This window comes from Pieris rapae, chromosome 5 (assembly GCF_905147795.1).
Source record: "Pieris rapae chromosome 5, ilPieRapa1.1, whole genome shotgun sequence".
Classification (NCBI taxonomy): Eukaryota; Metazoa; Arthropoda; class Insecta; order Lepidoptera; family Pieridae; genus Pieris; species Pieris rapae.
In genome coordinates, this window is record NC_059513.1 from 4,586,561 (window position 1) to 4,605,181 (window position 18,621).

The 18,621-nt window shown below is 31.1% G+C and overlaps 1 protein-coding gene across 1 annotated transcript; it reads right to left on the reverse strand.

Annotated features, from left to right (window-relative positions):
• Positions 1 to 2,773: 2,773 nt before the first annotated feature.
• LOC111000903 (organic cation transporter protein) lies at positions 2,774 to 15,633 on the reverse strand. The gene is made up of 6 exons (XM_022270507.2): positions 15,243 to 15,633; positions 8,886 to 9,090; positions 7,206 to 7,461; positions 5,830 to 6,477; positions 3,377 to 3,558; positions 2,774 to 2,960 (listed from the first exon to the last, which is right to left on the reverse strand). Exons 1-6 carry the CDS (start codon positions 15,395 to 15,397, stop codon positions 2,799 to 2,801), a joined length of 1,608 nt encoding a protein of 535 aa, XP_022126199.2. The 5' UTR covers positions 15,398 to 15,633; the 3' UTR covers positions 2,774 to 2,798.
• Between the last annotated feature and the right edge of the window lie 2,988 nt (positions 15,634 to 18,621).

Consider the following 18,621-nt stretch of genomic DNA (forward strand, 5'->3'; position numbering starts at 1 on the left):
TTATGTCTTAGGGCTCCTAATTCATGTCTCAGGTAGTAAAGATCATCTTGGATCACAAACTGTCTCTATTACTAGATAACCTAGAAGCACAGATATTAGTTAGGTTGGACTTAACTTTACTGTACAATAGGTTGACTATATATAGGATTTAAAATTTGCATTAAAAAAACTACTACTTTTATGCGTTGCTGCAAGTTTGGCCCTGAGCAATATACGATATGCTCACAGATTTAGTGGGGTATGTATACATTGTCTTGCCATCCGGTGGCCACAGATAAAGAATTTTCAGTAAACACCCACAGTACTGAGTCATGTACCTAATGCACGGTTAATCTGTAACCTCGTCAGTTGTCTATTAAATATTACGTCGCTGTATAATCGAGGATTACGGTAATTTCACAAGTAGCCATATTTGTCGCGGAATCAGGGAAGCATCAGGATTTTGCCTAAATATGACGAATATAAAACTCGTTTCTTGCGTGTATGCTACTAAAATAATACTAAAGAGAAAGTTATCGACAAAATGATTGACAATCGTTTTCTTTATTTATCATAGATCTGCAATTCAACTTATATTTTATAATCTTCTCTTATCTTCTGGAACTGGCCACACTTCGACGACACTCACATATTCCATAACACTCATACTTCGATGGGGTATCCGTCACTTTCAATCGTTTTTTTTTACTGTCGCCAAAAATGGATTGTCTTCGTAGGGTTTGGTTATTGGGATGCAGATAGGAGATCCATCGACTGTTACGGTCTGACAAGCCACAATCTCGGATTATCTTCTATCTGAGATTGTGGATACTTTATTGGCTTCCAGCGTAAGGCTGTAACTTTGAATTTTTTTCTCGATCTCCCTTTCTCTCTCTCAATTGTTCTCAGTCGCTCTCACCATTTTCTTTAACAAAAACGCTGCACATCTTTGTGACGTTTCATCAATAAAAAAAAATTTAACCTCCTGCGGCTAAAGAAGTTTCACTTCAAAAAGACTTTTTTTCAGAATGTAACAACGCGGAGTACCTATGTAACACGCAAACTTTCACATGATATATTCTGATTCAATCGGGTGCATGGTATACTTTACAGCAACATTTGTTTTCCTAATTGGATAAAATATTGTAAAAAATAAAATATAATCACCAAATGATTAATAGCCATCATAATAATATATTACAAATGCATCGTTAATTTAATTACACACTGAATTTGATCTGGTGTAATTGTAAATATGAGGTTTATAAATAGAATCATAAAAAATAAGATTACATGTTGTCTGGACCTAAGGAATATATTATTATTCTTAAAGCATAACCTTCACCCTTTGAATATATTAAAAAACATGCAGTAAACAATCGGAAAGTTTGCAGTTATTCAGCTCCAAACACGGATCCATTTTAATCTATAATTCAAATACAGATTTCACCCGCTTGTATGCAGAGCCTTGTGTATTTTTCGCGAATATTTACTATAAAAAATTCAAATATCTATTTTATTGGATGGCTGGGTGAAACTAGCTATGGTATTGTAGCAATATGTTTCTTAAATCGTCAATAACCATCACAAATCTATTTTATTATCCTCGAAACGTCTGTGCTTGTAAAAAATAAGTTCTTGATTGGAATTGCCTTAAATTTTTATAAGGCGTATTGTAAAGTGGTGTAGCGTATCGGAGATACACACTAAAAATATACATATATTGTGTAGTATTTTCTATAAGATTTTGATGTATGTGGCGACATAAATACAGGACACTAAGAAAATAAGAAAACACACGTACACGTACACACTCAGAACATACTTTTAAGACGAGTGACCATGTATTTTTTCCCTTGAGCATTTCTATAAGAATACTAGCTGACCTGGCAGACGTCGTTTTGCCATGTATATCATTTATAATAAAAAATAGGGGTTGATCATAGAGGGTTGAAAATTTAGGGTTGTATGTATTTTTTAATGCTGTTGATAAAAAATAAAAATTTATCTAAAAATGAAAAAAAGTATTTAGGGGTGGACTACCCTTAACATTTAGGTGGATGAAAAATAGATGTTGTCCGATTCTCAGACCTACCCAATATGCACACAAAATTTCATGAGAATCGGTCAAGCCGTTTCAGAGGAGTTTAACCACAAAAACCGGACACGAGAATTTTATATATAAGATAAATTAATTACTTTTGTTTGTGAAGAAATAAACCAATTAACAAAGATAAAAAAAGGGTTATCATTTATAACAATATGGAACATTAATTCATTGATATGATGTGATTGAATTGGATGAGTATGATTGGAAGAGGTCTTTCCTTCAACAAAAATGACAGCATATTTAATAGGATTTTTTATGGAATATTGAAATTCATTGAAAGCAAAAGCATATTATATTTTAAATACAAATTACATTACATTTACAAAATACATTGAGAAAAGTTTGAGAGGTATTTTATATCCGAATTCCAAAATGTAAGCTATATTAAAAAATATTTTATCCAGTACTAATTATAGTAGATGCATCTTATAAAAATGCAACCCTATTATAGATCGAACCTTATGTAATAAAAAAATACAACCTTTCAACTATACTAGGTAATATATAAATAAAACCTATATTTTGCACGATTGTAGGCAGTAGGCGGACAATAAAGTAATACATATTAAATTGTATGTAGTATATATCAAGTATTTAATAAAATAGGGAAAACTATAGTCAGCCACAGCAAGGAATTATTATTAATACATAAACTCTGATTTAAAATGTATTAAAATATAGATATTAAATTTAAGTAAGTTTAATAGAATCAGGCGCATTCTTTTCTTCTTCCTTTTGAAAGTCTTTCGGCTTCTTCTATTGTATCAGGCAAAGGTTGGTTTATGGTCTCCGGGAGTGAGAAGACAAGAACACTGGCAATCAGTGCAAGGCTCCCGAAAAATATCGCTGGTAGATTGTCGTATGTAAGCGCCTGTGTAAAACATATTTAATATACTTGACGTAAATTCTTTTGTAAAATATTTAAAAATTTTGGCTATTATAAATATGTATTAATCTAAAAAAGTATTGTTAAAAAAACGGTATGGTTGGTTAGGAACACTAATTAAAATTATTTGTTGTGTGGCATTTTTTTTTTTGGTTTTTACACTGATAAATTTTATGCCATGATAACAAATGATATTTGCTAACCAAATTTCAGAATAAGTAAGGGTTCAATTTCATTTCCGATTTTGATTTGACGTCAAGTTAAATTTTACTACATAACCAAAATTTATTCATAAACAATTAAAGGCAATATTTCCGTTTCAAAAATAATGCATTAAACAAAAATGATACTTAAGAAGGTATTTTGCACGGCCCGCATATAAAAAATCCTTTTAAACTCACAAGCAAAGGTGTCAGCGGTGCTAAAGCAGATCCAACTCGACCAATTGAAGAACAGACCGCTAACAACGACTGCCTAACTCTCGTGGGAAAGACTTCAGATACATATATGTATACAGAACTGTAGGCTACGGTTATAGAGAATTTTCCAGATAGGTACACCACTAGCGACCACCATTTTTGACCTGCAAATTACATACGGAGAAAATATATATGTCATATTAGTAATTCTTTTTTGGGAAAAGGGATAGTCTTCTTTAATAAAATCCCAGAGGCCCTTTTATCTCTGCCTTTTATTAAATTTAAGAATTGTATTAAAGAAAAGCTGTGTAAAAAGGCTTACTATAAAGTTAGTGATAAAAGGGCCTGGGACTAGTGCTGGGCTACTACGCTACTTCTAATTCATTTACTATATTTGTATTGTATATGTATTGTAGAATTGTTTGATTTGCTTTTTTTTTAAAGAGTACCGAGAGTTTTTACGCCGGCTTTTTCTCTCGGCCAACACCCTCTGTCTTCTTTGCCGATGAGTAGGGATGCCAATAGGCTCGAATTTAATGACGTGGAATAAGTGATACCATCATGATCCTATGTTCCTAAATAAACGTATTTTATTTTTTATTTATTTATATGAGTAATAATTGAGCAGGTACCTTTAAATGATTTTAAGCTTATGAAAACCCTACTAAATTAACCTTAAAGAAATCTTTGAACGAATGTTATCACTGATTCTAAAACTATTCTAAAACTTGCTGAGTTTCTTGCCCGTTCTTCTCAGAACAAGGCCTACTGGTAGTTTTGCGAACGGATGGCGTAGTTTTGCTCTTTCGTGAATTTTGTAAACGTTTTTGACATTCAAAAGCATGCCCTAAGACACATCTAAATTGAATAAATTAATTTTGATTGATTGATTGATTCCATTATTAATTTATTTGTAACTGATTATTTCTTATGTGCTGTTAATTTTGCTATGAAAATTGAATAATACTGGCAACAATTTAGTTTTAAAATTGTTGCCAATATTATTATATAAATAAAGTATATAAGCAGTAAATGCCTGCTTCACTGATTCAGGTTAGTTTTAATAAAATCGCTTGTAAGGCAATCTTCGCAAAATTGACTCCCACAAGTTGTAACAGCAAAAGTTGGTTTGATCGCTTCATAAACAAATAAGGCTTTAAACGAACGATAACTCGAAAATTACCTTTGAAAAGACTTACAAACAGGACTTTCAACGACTTTGTGATTTAGTATTGCAAATTTGCTATATTTCACTAGCGGCCCGTCCCGGCTTAGCACTAGGACATGATTTTTTTAAACATTTTTTTAAGTAGTAGTTTTTTAGTATTGTGGAACATTTAAATAATATTAAATTATATTATAATAATACAAGTAATGGACCGACCATTACTTTTTGAGTCAAACATATTTAATAATTTTACTTAGGTATGCTTCTCAAACGACAGATATACTACTGTAATAAAAATTAAGATTTTGTGAAAATGTATGACTTTATATTCGTCCATACGATAAAGTTTTTTCCATACCTTTTAAATTGTTAACATTTTTATTGAGTGTGTATATAATTTAATTACAAGTAGCTGTATTTAAATTACATAAACGTTTTTTTCTTTCTTTTAAGGAAAAACATGGAGACGACATCAGGTCCTTAGATGCAATTCGACGAATGATGTCAGACACAAAAGCTGACTATCTGGAGTAAAACGAATCTTCCAGTAATCGTCACATTTAATAAGAAAAACTTATTGAATTTTTATATCCCAGAGTTTGCTTTAAACTCTTTTTTAACTGATCTCTAACGTAAGATTTATTAAGTTTTTTAGTAATTAGAAAGATAAGCAACAGTTTTATTTCCAAATAAAATTAACTAGCAACGTCTAAAAGAAATATCTTCCGTAGATTCCCACAGGAATTAATGGATACGATTAGAACATCCAGGTACATCTTACAAAGTAATAATTCTGTTGGCGACCGCTTAACAAACATTGCATGAATAAATGAATGAGCTTGGAAACGGTCTGAGGTATCCTATCACAACTTTACACGATATATAACATATAGTTTAGTGACTTATATGTCAAATTTATAAGCTAGTTGGACTAACTTTTCGATGTCCATAAGGGTCCATAAGCGTTTACATTTTCAGCCAAGCAAATTCTAGTTTCATTTACATGATGACTCTTTTTTTTTGTTTAACAATTATAATATAAGTACAGAAGTTTTATATTTATTTTATAAAATTTTTGAAAATTTGATTATTTGAAAATAGTTTTGTATACCAATTTCAAGTCTTTCATGATTTTTTTATAACTGTAAAATAAAAACACGCAAAATAAAATGTATTTCATTTTGCGTATTTTTTTCTAAAACCAAACTGGAAAAGAATTGGAGATTCGTTTGTATAGGCTGTATTTTTTAAAGTTTTCTTTGCTTACCTTTGGGTATAAATGATAGAGTGATGCACAAGCATGCACTGAGCACGTACATCGTTATTAGCACACGTTTCCTTCCGAATCTGTCTAGTACCAGCAGACATGCAAAATTTGCTGGAATCTCCACAAAAGCCACCAAAATAAAGTTCACATGCTTACTTCCAGCTAACGACACTGAGTTAATCGAAAGACCGTGATACACAAATGTACATGTAATCCATAGGAACGAGCACACTGCCACTCTCTTCCTGATAATACTTGATTTAATCACTCGTAGAAACACAGAATCTGTTTCTACTACATCTACTTCGTCCGCCTTGTCCTTTTCTGTGTTTGTTGTTAGTTTCTCTAACTCATGAGTTGGCGTGAACACGTCCTCGGAGAGAACTACTTTGTTCATTTTCGCTGCTTTCTTCAAAATGGCTGCGGCTTCATTATGCCTGCCTTTGGTGAGTAGCCATCGGACGCTTTCGTTCAGAACCCAGTAGTATGAAAATACGAAAGTCGCAGGAAAATAAATGATACGTAAGAGATTTCGCCAACTTTGAAGATACCAGGAGAGGCTGGCCAGCGTCATGAGGCCAAACACGTAGAGTACATTAATTAATGTATTTCCGAACACTCTACCTTTTGGACCGACAAGTTCCATTGCTAAAACATACAAAATATAAATATACATATATATACATACAGTCGAATTTAATTTTTCATATAAACAAAAAATATTGAAATAGGAAAGAGAAATAGTACATTTTCGAGACATTTTATCAAGTGCAAAAAAGCCTGTGGCGGTACAACCCAGGTCTGAGACTCAAGACAGTATCTGTTTTGTCATCATTTGTTTTTCTAAAAGGCAAAGCCTTTGGCTGACACACGCCGTATGCTGTGCTGTAGAGTACGGAAATTCAAATATTTTGAACAATGGCAGCTTACTATCATTCAACATAAATAATAATTAGGACTATTAAATTACTACAGACTATCAAATAGTCGTTTATTTGTAGATCTCTTAATGTTGGCAATAAAAGTAAACCAGAAAATATAGAATTTATATAAAGAAAACTAGGAAATGTAAAATGTTAAGTAAATATGAACGTATAAAACTGCTATGTAAGAAACATAATGTAAAAAAATAAACAAAATTGTAAATAAATGAACAAATACAAAAAGCAAAACAAGGTCCCTGATAAGCAAAAGTCAGGGTTGGGTTCGTAGCTCCATGAAAAAAACACAAAACAAAACAAAAAAAACCATATAACGATTTTGACTAATTTGACTTTGATGATATTAAACTATAATGAAAGTGGCAGCTGATACCAGCGTCATTGTTCCGACATATATTACTCCTATAAAATTGAACTGATTTAAAATAATCTTACCTAGTACAAACGCAGTAGTATAGGCACCGGCACCCAACGCAGCTTCAAGAAACTCAAAAATAAGTAGCATAATGTAACTGGTTGAGAAGGATCTTAGGAAGCCAAATATGCCATTCATCAGAGAGGCTATTGACAAAGCCACCTTTCGTCCATACTTATCAGAGATAATCCCAGTCATAGGTAGTGATACAAAAAGACCCATATTGTGTATTGAACCTATTAAAGTCCTCTTCCAATCTTGGCAACCAAGGTTAAACTGGAAGACAAATATTTCTAAATTTCATCGTTATGATTAACATATTGCCGATTCATAAAAATATCATTCAGTTTTTGGGAATTTCTCTTTAACGTTTATGAACATACTCAGTAACCAACACACGCTAAAGTAAAGCATGCAACGCCGGCAACGCACTCGCGAGCCCTCTGGCATCGAGTGTCCATGGGCGGCGGTACCACTTAACATAAGGTGAGCCTCCTGCCCGTTTAATCGTACCCGTAATAACAATTAGTTATCTACAACATTAAATTAATGTAATTTTGTCATTTTTCTGAAATGGAAATTTACGATAAAATATATCGTGTAAATTTCAAAGACATATTCTATATAAATTTTTGTCATAAAATGAATTCAAAGTGTCAAATATAATAGGATACATAAACTACCCAACTACACCATATATTTGCCCTACTTTACAAAACGATGACAAAAACGAAAAAAAACAATGTACTTTTTTGGAGTTTGGCGATCGGATAGGTCCTTAAACTTGTTACTTCTAACCGGGAGAGTTATCTTAACTTATCAGTAAGAAACATCCGTAACATGACTTGACTAAGTCCTAGTAAACACAGAGTGATAATAAATATTTACTTTAAACATTATTATTATTTTATATAATTAAATAATAAATAGCGGTATTATCTTTGCTACTTATCTAGCTGTTAGATTACAAAAACTTTATCAGTTCTTTGACCGAATTATAAAAATAGGCATGTCTCGTGCGTGGTGGATAAGAGGTACACACGTGGTGTCGTAGTCATAATAACATTACACACACACATTACATTTCCGATTGCAAAAAAACAACTACGCGCAATTTAGTTTAAATTTTTTCCTTACGAACCGTTCGACTTTGATTGCCGTGACCTTAAATTAATATTGTTACATATAAGATTTGTCGTGTTAATAATGGTATCGGTATTGTTGGATACTTTTTATTTTAAAAAGAGGACTTTTGTGAGGTTTTATGAGGGTCTCTGCATCTATAAACCGATGTTTACCTGTCAAAAGCCAAGTTATTTGTGTCATAAAAAATATTATTAACATATATTAACGTGGTTTACAAATTACAAAGTTGGACAAAAAAAGGCGAATAAAGTTTCTTACGATCGCTGCCCTATTTATTTTTATTGATTTATTCACACTTCGTTGCTAGAAAGAAACACAAATAACACAAATTGTGTTACACATAACACAATACATAAAAATCACAAGGGATGCAACGGGCGGCCTTATCGCTAACAAGCGAATTCTTCGGCCTTAATGCTGCCTTAATGATGAGCGATACGTTTTACAGAAAAGTTGTAGAATCTCCTAATTCACTGAATTAATTGAATAAATTATTATTTATAAGAATAAACTTAAATATAAAAACATATTATTAGAAAAACAAAATAACTTACATCGCGAACTGCAGAATCTTCATCGTTGTACACGAAGTCGTAACATTCTTTGACTATTGACACGTCAAATGATTCCCTACTACATGTTGTAGTATTGTCTATTACATCAAATCGCTTACAGCGCGAAAAATCTTTCTTTTCCCTTGGTATTGCAAATTCTAGCCATGAGGTGTCGTTTTGAGATGCACATTGAGGGACATTACACCTGAAATATTGAAAGTGTTAACTTTGCCTATTTCATTCTCGACACATGTTTAGGAAAGTGTGCGATCTGCTCTCCGACACAAAACTGTTACTGTATTAGTATGCATTAAACTGGCACGATTAATGTGTGATTTTTATGTGAGGCTTATTTTTTATTGGCGATGTATGTAACGATTCAATTAACTTTCACAATTATATAACACTCCCATAAAATAATTTCCGTCGTTCAACGTCAGTCAGGAACCTTTTAACGCATACCGGAACTGTCATATGGATGCGAGGAGTGCTCTAGTTTTGTACACGATAATGGCCTTAAAATCATTCCAGCTGCAATAAGTGGAATAAATGTATTGAAATGTCTTTTCATATACATTATAGAACAAATACGTGGACTAGTGTACACATGTAAGATGTGAAACTTCTTTATTACGCTATTTTTCGAAAAATAATCCAATATTTATTTCCTATAATCGATTAAAATTAAAATTTATTCCGGACAGGCAAATATTCAAATTAAAATTAACTAAGGTTATTCGTAGTATTTAGTTTCGTTACGCCAATTCAAATCACTAACGGCTGTCCCGTTTAATTTAATATTGGTTTGTTTTTTTTAAATTTTCTTTTACTTTGAATGAGAGCAAATAAAAACAAACAAATCTTATTCATTCTTATTTATTTAGAAACTACAGTATGTGAGAACTATCACAATATAGAACAAGTGCTCTTAAAATAAAACTAAAATATTACAATTATCGTCACAGTTAAAATGCAATAAAATTATACAGGTAGTTAATTTAAGAAAAATTACTAGTATCTTGTCATTGCACTGAGTATACGATTTACTAAATAAATAATCTTTCAAGCATTATATTGAGTTTTTAGAGAATTTCATTAATTGTATTGGAATTTACTATCATTGTTATCTTTATTATATATTTTTGTTATGAATGGCGTCAAATCTCTCTCTCATCATCTCTTTGAATCAACCGTGGTAGGGATAACAAAGAGATGGCGTATAGCGGAATAATATGACGCGTAACCAAAAATGTGACGGTAATTTTTTTCCAACGCCGAAAAGGAAGTTTACTTCAATAATTCTTTAGTGAATAAAATTATTAAATAAATCAGTGGCGCTACAACCTCTTTAGGTCTTGGTGATGGTGGTGATTTCTGAATCTGTTTCATGATCATTTTTAAATCTAATAGGCAAGTAGGTGATCAGCCTCCAGTGCCTGTCACACGCCATCGACTTTTTGGGTCTAAAAAATGTCGGTTTCCTCACGATGTTTTCCTTCACCGTTCGAGCAAATGCGCACATAGAAATAAAAATTTTAAAAAAATCTTTCCTAAATTGTATAATGCTAGAATTCTCTGTCACTCTGTCACATTATCTGTAAAATTCCAATTTCGTAAGGATAATGAATAGAAACTTAGAATCTAGTCAATTAACTAATTTTCTATGATCCCTATTACGCTGTCTAAGCCCCAATATAAGCAAATACAATTAATATCTCTGTAGATGTTCGTGATTGATCATGCGGTGCAGGAACAGTTGTAAGTGATGTCTGTAATATCACACTGCAATTGGATGTGAGGTTAAATTCAGCCAAAATGAAACATTATTATGAAATATGTTTATTTTATTATTACTGTGATAGCAATCCAAACGACTATACCTTGTAGGATTTTAATGATCGATTATATCAAAATTTTAAACTTTTGCATTTAAATCTTATCTTAATCAAACATCGAGGTCGCAAACTTTTTTTTCTTATAAGGACAAAAAAAATCTCGCTGTTATCCCTAAGGTAATTTCTTTTTCTGGTAATCTTTTAATCATAAATTATGGATCATAATTTCCTATTTATATATATTTTATATTTACATATAAATGTAAAATTAAATAAAAAAAAAGTTTATTAATTTTTCTATAACCCCAATAAAATATTCAAAAAAATATTAAATAAATTTTTTATATGAAATTAATATTATTTTAAATATAAAACTCTAGTGTCTTCTCGTCTTTTAAATAAATTTTAGCATTTTAGCTAAAAAAAATTCTATTTTTAATAAAGAGACTTAGCTATAGTTTATATTTCATCAAATCATTCATACAAGTCTCCAATTAAAAGACTAATGGCTATGCTACCTTTGCACAGTCAATATACTGCAGCCCTTTAAATTTTTTATTACTTGTTTATTTATATACATTTATTTATAATATTAACTGCTAATTATGCTTACAAAGTTTATAAATATTGTATTCGTTAATCACACCAGTTTTTACTTTAAAATATAAGGTAAGTTAATATAATTTAAGAAAACTAATTTTAGAGATTACGTTAAAATAAGACTCCACTGTGGAAGCTATTTTTTTTTACATTTAAATTTAATTTAGCCTAAATTATGTTACTTATCTACATACAAACATTTTGACCACCCCGTAAAGTGTAGATAAAAATAATATTTGTCACGCATATTTTTTTTGTGTTAAATATGATATTATTTTACAATATATTTAACCATAACTTGCCGGTTTTTATGAGCTTAAAAATAGCTTTTGCTAATTTTAAAGCATTTTTTTTTTACAAATCAGGAACATAAAATATGGTATTTGCCTACTACTAACCTACCTAATACTAACATCGTTTATTACACGCTTACTATAATTAATTTAACTTTAATGAAAAATATTGTATTAACATGACTCGACCTCTGCAAGAGTTTATATTTAAATAAGGGGCGTAAGTGAAAATTATAATGATAGTTACAGAAAAAAATCAAAACAAACAACAACAAACAAATTACCGGTTTAATACATTTTAGCAGGTTAGGGATCTTCCCTAATCCCACCTTGATTGTGATAAGCACATTTCTACGTGACAAATGATCAAGCAAATAAATTGTTTCATAGCTTCCATGTGCGGTGTATTAGATTTAGGTTTTGTTTATGCTTCTAACATGCAATGGAAAATATATTTGATTATTTATTTAGGCCATTAAGAATTAATATAAAACAGGATTAGTTATGTTCGGCTTATTAGTCCTACAATGAATAGAAATAATAACTCGGTTTTGTTCATTCGTACTTTACTTCTCCAAGGTTACTTAATATCAGCATGAATATATTGACGTATATGGTTTTAATTTATTGGACTTTAAATATATAGTTTTATTATTAATGTGTTTTAAAACATGAGGAATGCGAGAATGATTTAGATCTACAATTAGATGTTTTTTTTTATTTAAGACCGGTCCAGACCCGAAATATAATTAATATAGTAAATTTAACCATTAGAATTGGTTAATATTTGTGTATGATCTATTTAGCCTCCTAAGCACGCGTGTTACAGTTCGCGTGTTTGTCTATAAATTTCTCGGAATTAGAATTCATATAGAGATTGGATGCTTATTATCCTGATGAAATTCAAGTTCTTTTGAATATCAGACTTGCGCATAGTCTATGATAAATGAACATCGGTTTAGTAGTTTATGAATATCCATAAACTAATAAACACGTATTTCTTGGGGTAACATATATAATTTAGTACATAATACATAATATCGTTAATTTTTCGCTAGACAGGTACCTCTTAGAAGTCAGTTGAATTATTTAAATAACTTTTATTCACTGTGCCATATACGAAAATGATGTTTGTCAGAAAGATAATCAGTATAAAATTGACCTAAAAGTTGTAAGGGCAGGTTATCGATGCATTTAAATAGATAATGGTAACTTAGAACCAATAGACTTATAAAATTGAATAATTTCTTTAAAAAATAACTTTTGTATCTAAATTAATTTTATATGTATTATATATAAATTTAATTTTTGTTTATAATATTTGTAAATAGTTTATTATAAAATGTACTAATAAATTTTATACCCATTCATATATTTTTTAGTAATACTGATAAAAAGTTCTAAGACAGAACACATCAACACAACAACAATCTAAGAGAAACACTACTTGATGTCCAAGATATTAAATATACCGGCTAACCTCTGTAATATTTAGAATATTAGAAAGACATTCCCAAAAAAATGAGTAGTTATAATTATGTAGCAAAAATTATTTATTTGTCACAAATATAATGTGATGCGTATGTTTATATAGAAGCTAATTCAATAAAATCTTTAGTTTATTAAGAGGTTAGTGAATATTTTGGTGTTATCACATAACTAAATAATATTTTTAACCTTCAAAAAGATTATCTAAATTATTAAATTACATTAGAAATTCCTGAAGTACTGGTTCCGTATGCAGCTGCAGGACATGCTTTGATACCGGTTTAAAAAAAAAAACCAGTCAAGAAAACCGTTGCTAACTTCGTCAAACAAACCAAGTTAACAATTATTGACCAAAGGTTTGATGGTTTTTGATATTAAATTGTATCATCAAAACTGGGAGCCAACCATCAGCTTTCTCAAAAGGTTATTTAGGTTCAAAAATTCAACTTAGGGTCCATCAAGAAAAGAGCGTACCAATTCTTAAAAGGCCGACAACGCACTCGCGAGCCCTCTGGCATTGAGAGTGTCCATGGGCGGCGGGGCGGTATCACTTAACATCAGGTGAGCCTCCTGCTCGTTTGCGCCCTGTTCTATTAAAAAAATCCTCTCGGTAATATGACCTCCTATAAACTAAAATCTATTGCAATAACAAGACCGAACGAAACAACGATAATTTGGTTTGAAGTTTCTATGTAAGTTTTGAAATTTAACTCTGTCAAACTGTCTAACAGATGATTTTATGATAATAAATAAAATTTAAATATTATTTAGATAATTCAACAATCAAAATAAGCTTGTATAGTTTAGCATATACATTAAAAAAAAACTATTATTTTCATATATTTTACACGTAAAGTTTCTGGTACTATCATAGTTGACTCTAACATTTTTAAACGTTTCCGTCCAATTTTGATAAGAGCTATAAATATCTTGGAGTTTACAAAATTACATTTTATAGATAGTTTTTCAAATTGTTTAACCTATAAATATGATCGGATAAGTATTGTTCACAAATTTTGTTTGCTTTATGTAACTTTAATATAAAAATAAATTGTTTTTAATTGTTCAAATTTAGCTTATACGTTAACTTAATCAAATAATATACATAATTATATTTTCTTTACAGCTAAATCTTGACAAACTCGGTGAATTGAAATACACGTCGGCAAATACTTACATGAATCTGCGTTTATACCCAATTGAACATTTCCTAGTTGTAAAATAAATTATTGTCAAATAATAAAAAAGATTCCTAAAGAAGGTTTAAGCGTATAATTAACCATGCTATACTCTAATACACGGAGTTATAGTTGAAGAAGTTGCAAGAGACTAGTAAAATACAACGCCATCCGCGTTGTATCAGTTGGTTTAAAATAATATATGATATTCTCTCATCTTTGAAATCTTTAACAGATCAAAGTCAAAGAAAGAAAAATTATAAAATCGGTAAATTATAGAATCGACATCGACAGAAGTTAGAAATGAATTGTCTTGATTCTTAACTCAGTCATTTTTTTTTTAATTTCTTCATTACATTTCCTAAACTCAAAATTTAACCCAAAATAAAACTCTTTATATCTGAATATATAAATTATAAAGTTTTACTATATTAGAAATATTATTATATTTACTGTATGCACTAGTTTTAATGAAAATGTTGAATTTTATACGTTCGAAACTATTATTTGGATATTTCGATACAAAAAAGTTGATCAAAAAGTATTTTTTTCAGAATCGCTTATTCTGTGATAGCTTGAAACAATCAAATTTTTGTTCAGTCGCGAAGTCATGGTATGAAATTTCATACAAATTGAATAAACGAAATAATATGATTGCTGCTAAGGTCACATGGAAACATAAACGGGCTGATTATTTCGACGAATCAGCAAAACATCTCAGTTCTAGGTTATGAATAGGCTCATAGTAATAGCTCATGGTAGGCCCCCAGGTCCTAGAATAGAACCCTAGGTATTTAGAATAGAACTGCGCGTGTGCGTTAGCCCCGCCGAAAGCTAGGGGAGCGCTTAACGTAAATTAAAATCTCTAAATTTGATTCGTTAGAAAAGGAGAAATTCTGAATAAGCCACTATAGAACGTTACATTTTATGTTCCTTAAAGTTTTTTCTTACAAATTATCTTACCTGTAACCAATATCAGGAGCTTCAAACACATAAACTGGACTGTACATTCCCGCCAAAAATATTGGAAATAACAAAAATGCATAGTTTATAATATTATATCTTCCAAACGGTCCTATTTCCTCTAAGATCACATCCAAACCAACGTCAGTAGCCATTTTCAACGAAAATTTACACTATTTACTATAAATACATTTTTAAATGCCACTAAAATAAACACACGTGTTAAAATGGAGCATTGACAGGACGAAATACGTAACGCGGAATGCGCATGCGTGAAGTTTCAATGTCAATATATTTTTCATTTAAACGATTAACCAGTACGAAATAACCGTAGCGGATTTTAATGTCTGTAGTCCATGAATAACAAAACACAATAAAATAAACACGACAAATATATCTTTAAAGATAACGCGTTGTAGAATTCTAATGTTAGTTACCCGTTGTGTAAAACGAGATAAAAGGATCCGTTTATGGATTGTGCGAGTGAGATAACCTATCATATGCCTGGCATATTCTTTCATTAAAGATTTTAGATAGAAATAAAACTTTATTTCACCAATAGTTGGTTCATAGCATTGTATATCCTTAAATTTATATTATTTTCCTTTCTTTCAATTACATACTTTACGGGTACTAAACCGAATAATTTATTTATAAAAAAATAATTACCCAACAAAACGTAAGGCACGTTTTGTTGGGTAATTGAATTAATTACTATCCAACACAAACTAATTACTATACTTATATTCAATTGTGGTAGAATTAATACTACTTACTTAAACTACTTAAGTACCAGGAGTATGCGTTGGGCAGGTGAAAAGTTTACTAGAAACAGGAGTGTGGATGATAAGTCTGCTTATCCTGCTCACTCCGTGTTTCTCGTCTATCCTACGCTGTTTTATCTATCTCATTCATGTATTCTTAGAATAGTAAGTGAGTTCGTGAGGTAGGGGAATTTGGCGGGCGCCATTTTTGTTTGAATTTGCTTTTTTTTATTATGCATAAACTGTAAAGAATTATAAAAATCCTATACTTGGCGCTGGCTAATGCACAAACCGTGTTAGAGCCAAAAAATTAGTTCGTCGTGTCTTTGTATTGCAGAAAATGGCGGGATTTGTTTATGTCGCACGATCCAAATGACACAAAATTAAAATGAAATAAAAAGTTAAATATGATTTTTTTGTTTCTGTAATTTTTTATAAGTAATTCCTATAATACCCTATATTACATGTTTCTGTAAATGATTAAATAAAACTTTACTTGTACCAAAATGGAACAGAATAAAGATTACTTAAGAATATCTTCAAATGAAATCTCGGAGACTTACGAAATAATTCAGGGGATAGACGATCGACCAAGTGAAGGCTTACTACAAAGCATTTTTCATTATTATTATATTAGTATTCCGAATGAAATATGAATTTTCATTCCATTTCAGATTCAGTATTTTTGTAATTGCTTTTAGGGTGGTACATAGTAGGATCGAATTTGCTCCATCGAAGCTTAATTCAAGATGGCCACTATATTTGGCTGAAATCAGCCCAGAAATTTTGCAAGGTGTCTTTTATTCGGTCTTTCGGTACCAGAGACTTGTCTTCCGGTGCCCATCTCCAAATTTCTTACTGGGAGCTTTGAGAGCAGTGCTCTATACACCCGATCGAAGGCTTTCGCTATATCCAAACTTACTGCCAGCGCCTCCCCCTTGGACTCAATTGCCTCTGCCCAACTATGTATACCTGTGACCTCCTTGGTCACCAGCTGAGAGACAACGACGAAAGCCTTACTGATAATCGCTAATCAGCTGGTGGCCCACTAGATTTCTCAGGAGCTGGTCATTAATAATGTATTCCATTATTTTCGAGAACAAGTATTATTATATATATATATATATGTATATTATAGCTATTGTGCCGATCCGATCAACCCAATGGCGGGTCAACACAGACTTGGTAGTTCTCCGGATGTGAAGTGCAGAGTCCAACTAAGAGGGTTTATGACACAGATGAGCCTTCAGCCCGATTGTCCCTGTTCTATAAAAAAGTTAATATGTTGATTTTTAGACGAACAGTTTACTTAATACTTCCTGCATACAATAGAAATAAAATCTGAAATAGAATACCCAGTAACAAGCATCGTAACAAGTGGGGATCATAAAATCAAACACCATTTATTTGTAAACGGCATCGCAAGGGGATAAAAAATAATGATGCGTCTTGCGCAGAGTTACTTAATTGGCCAGACAGTAGCGTACTTCATCCCTTAAAAAGGTAGGTTTTATTTGTGTTGGTTGATATATAAAAAGAGATTTGGATTATTAAGTATTTGATTCCAATCTAATTGCCCTGACGAATTTCGTTTCACCAACATCTTTGCAATTATTTTTTTTATATAGATTTTATATTTGAAAGAAGGCACACGGTCAAGGCATATAAAATCCTGCCTCCGTTCGGTCAATGTATGAATATTTGTATACAACAAATTAAAGTAAATTTAAGGTCTTTGGATTAGTATGCCTTTTGAAAGCAGTATTTTTTCTTTTGTTTTGTTGTGAATGATATTAAATGAAAACATTCAGTGCAAGTCCTACTGACCTTTAGCGAAAGTAGGACATGCCAAAGTATGAAAAACATTTTGGAAGATTGAATGTTTTCGTGGCACACCACAGATGGCGCTATTAGCAATTGCTTGTTGAAATGACTCTATAATTGATGGCGCTAGGTCGCAACAATTTTACGTTTTATTGTCCCGGATATAAATTACATATTATTAGTTTATATAAAAAATATAAATGCCGGTTATTACTAATTCGCTATGCTTTTCGGCATTCGTGAATATTGATCTCACATTTTTTTAACTGTTACAAACGAAAGACAATAATTTCGATGTTACCCTTAACAGTAATGACAGTCCATATCGACACATTTTTATACAAAGTTTTTTAGTTTTCGACATCATGACTAAGCCGAAGATAACGAAAAAAAAAATGTGAGCCGTCACGGGACGCCTGGCAGATGTGAAACATCGACATTATTTTGGAAAAGTAATAAGCAGAAAAGATCAGATTGTGATAGGAACTAAATAATGATAAAATAAAATATTAAGATTTTTTTGCCAGATAACGATGACTAGTTATTGAATAAAAAATTATTTTCATAAAAAAATTTTTAGGTGAAATTTACTACTGCATATAGACTGTATATAGGTATATAATATGTAACTACTTTTGCATGCATTTGTCGCGCTCCTAAACAAGACTGTTTTATAATGTAACATATTGTGATATATTATTATATTATTTTGTAATAATAATACCATCAAATAGCGCGGTGACGCGTCGCCACGGCATGCGTCGCCACGGCAGAAATCGGATTTACGTGCG

Coding starts and splice junctions, on each gene's coding strand:
- LOC111000903 (XM_022270507.2), bottom strand. CDS start 15,397: ATGGCTACTGACGTTGGTTTGGATGTGATCTTAGAGGAAATAGGACCG. Junction 7,462..8,885: donor AAGATTCTGCAGTTCGCGAT/GTAAGTTATTTT, acceptor TTTGTCTTCCAG/TTTAACCTTGGTTGCCAAGA. Junction 6,478..7,205: donor TACTACTGCGTTTGTACTAG/GTAAGATTATTT, acceptor TGTATGTTTTAG/CAATGGAACTTGTCGGTCCA.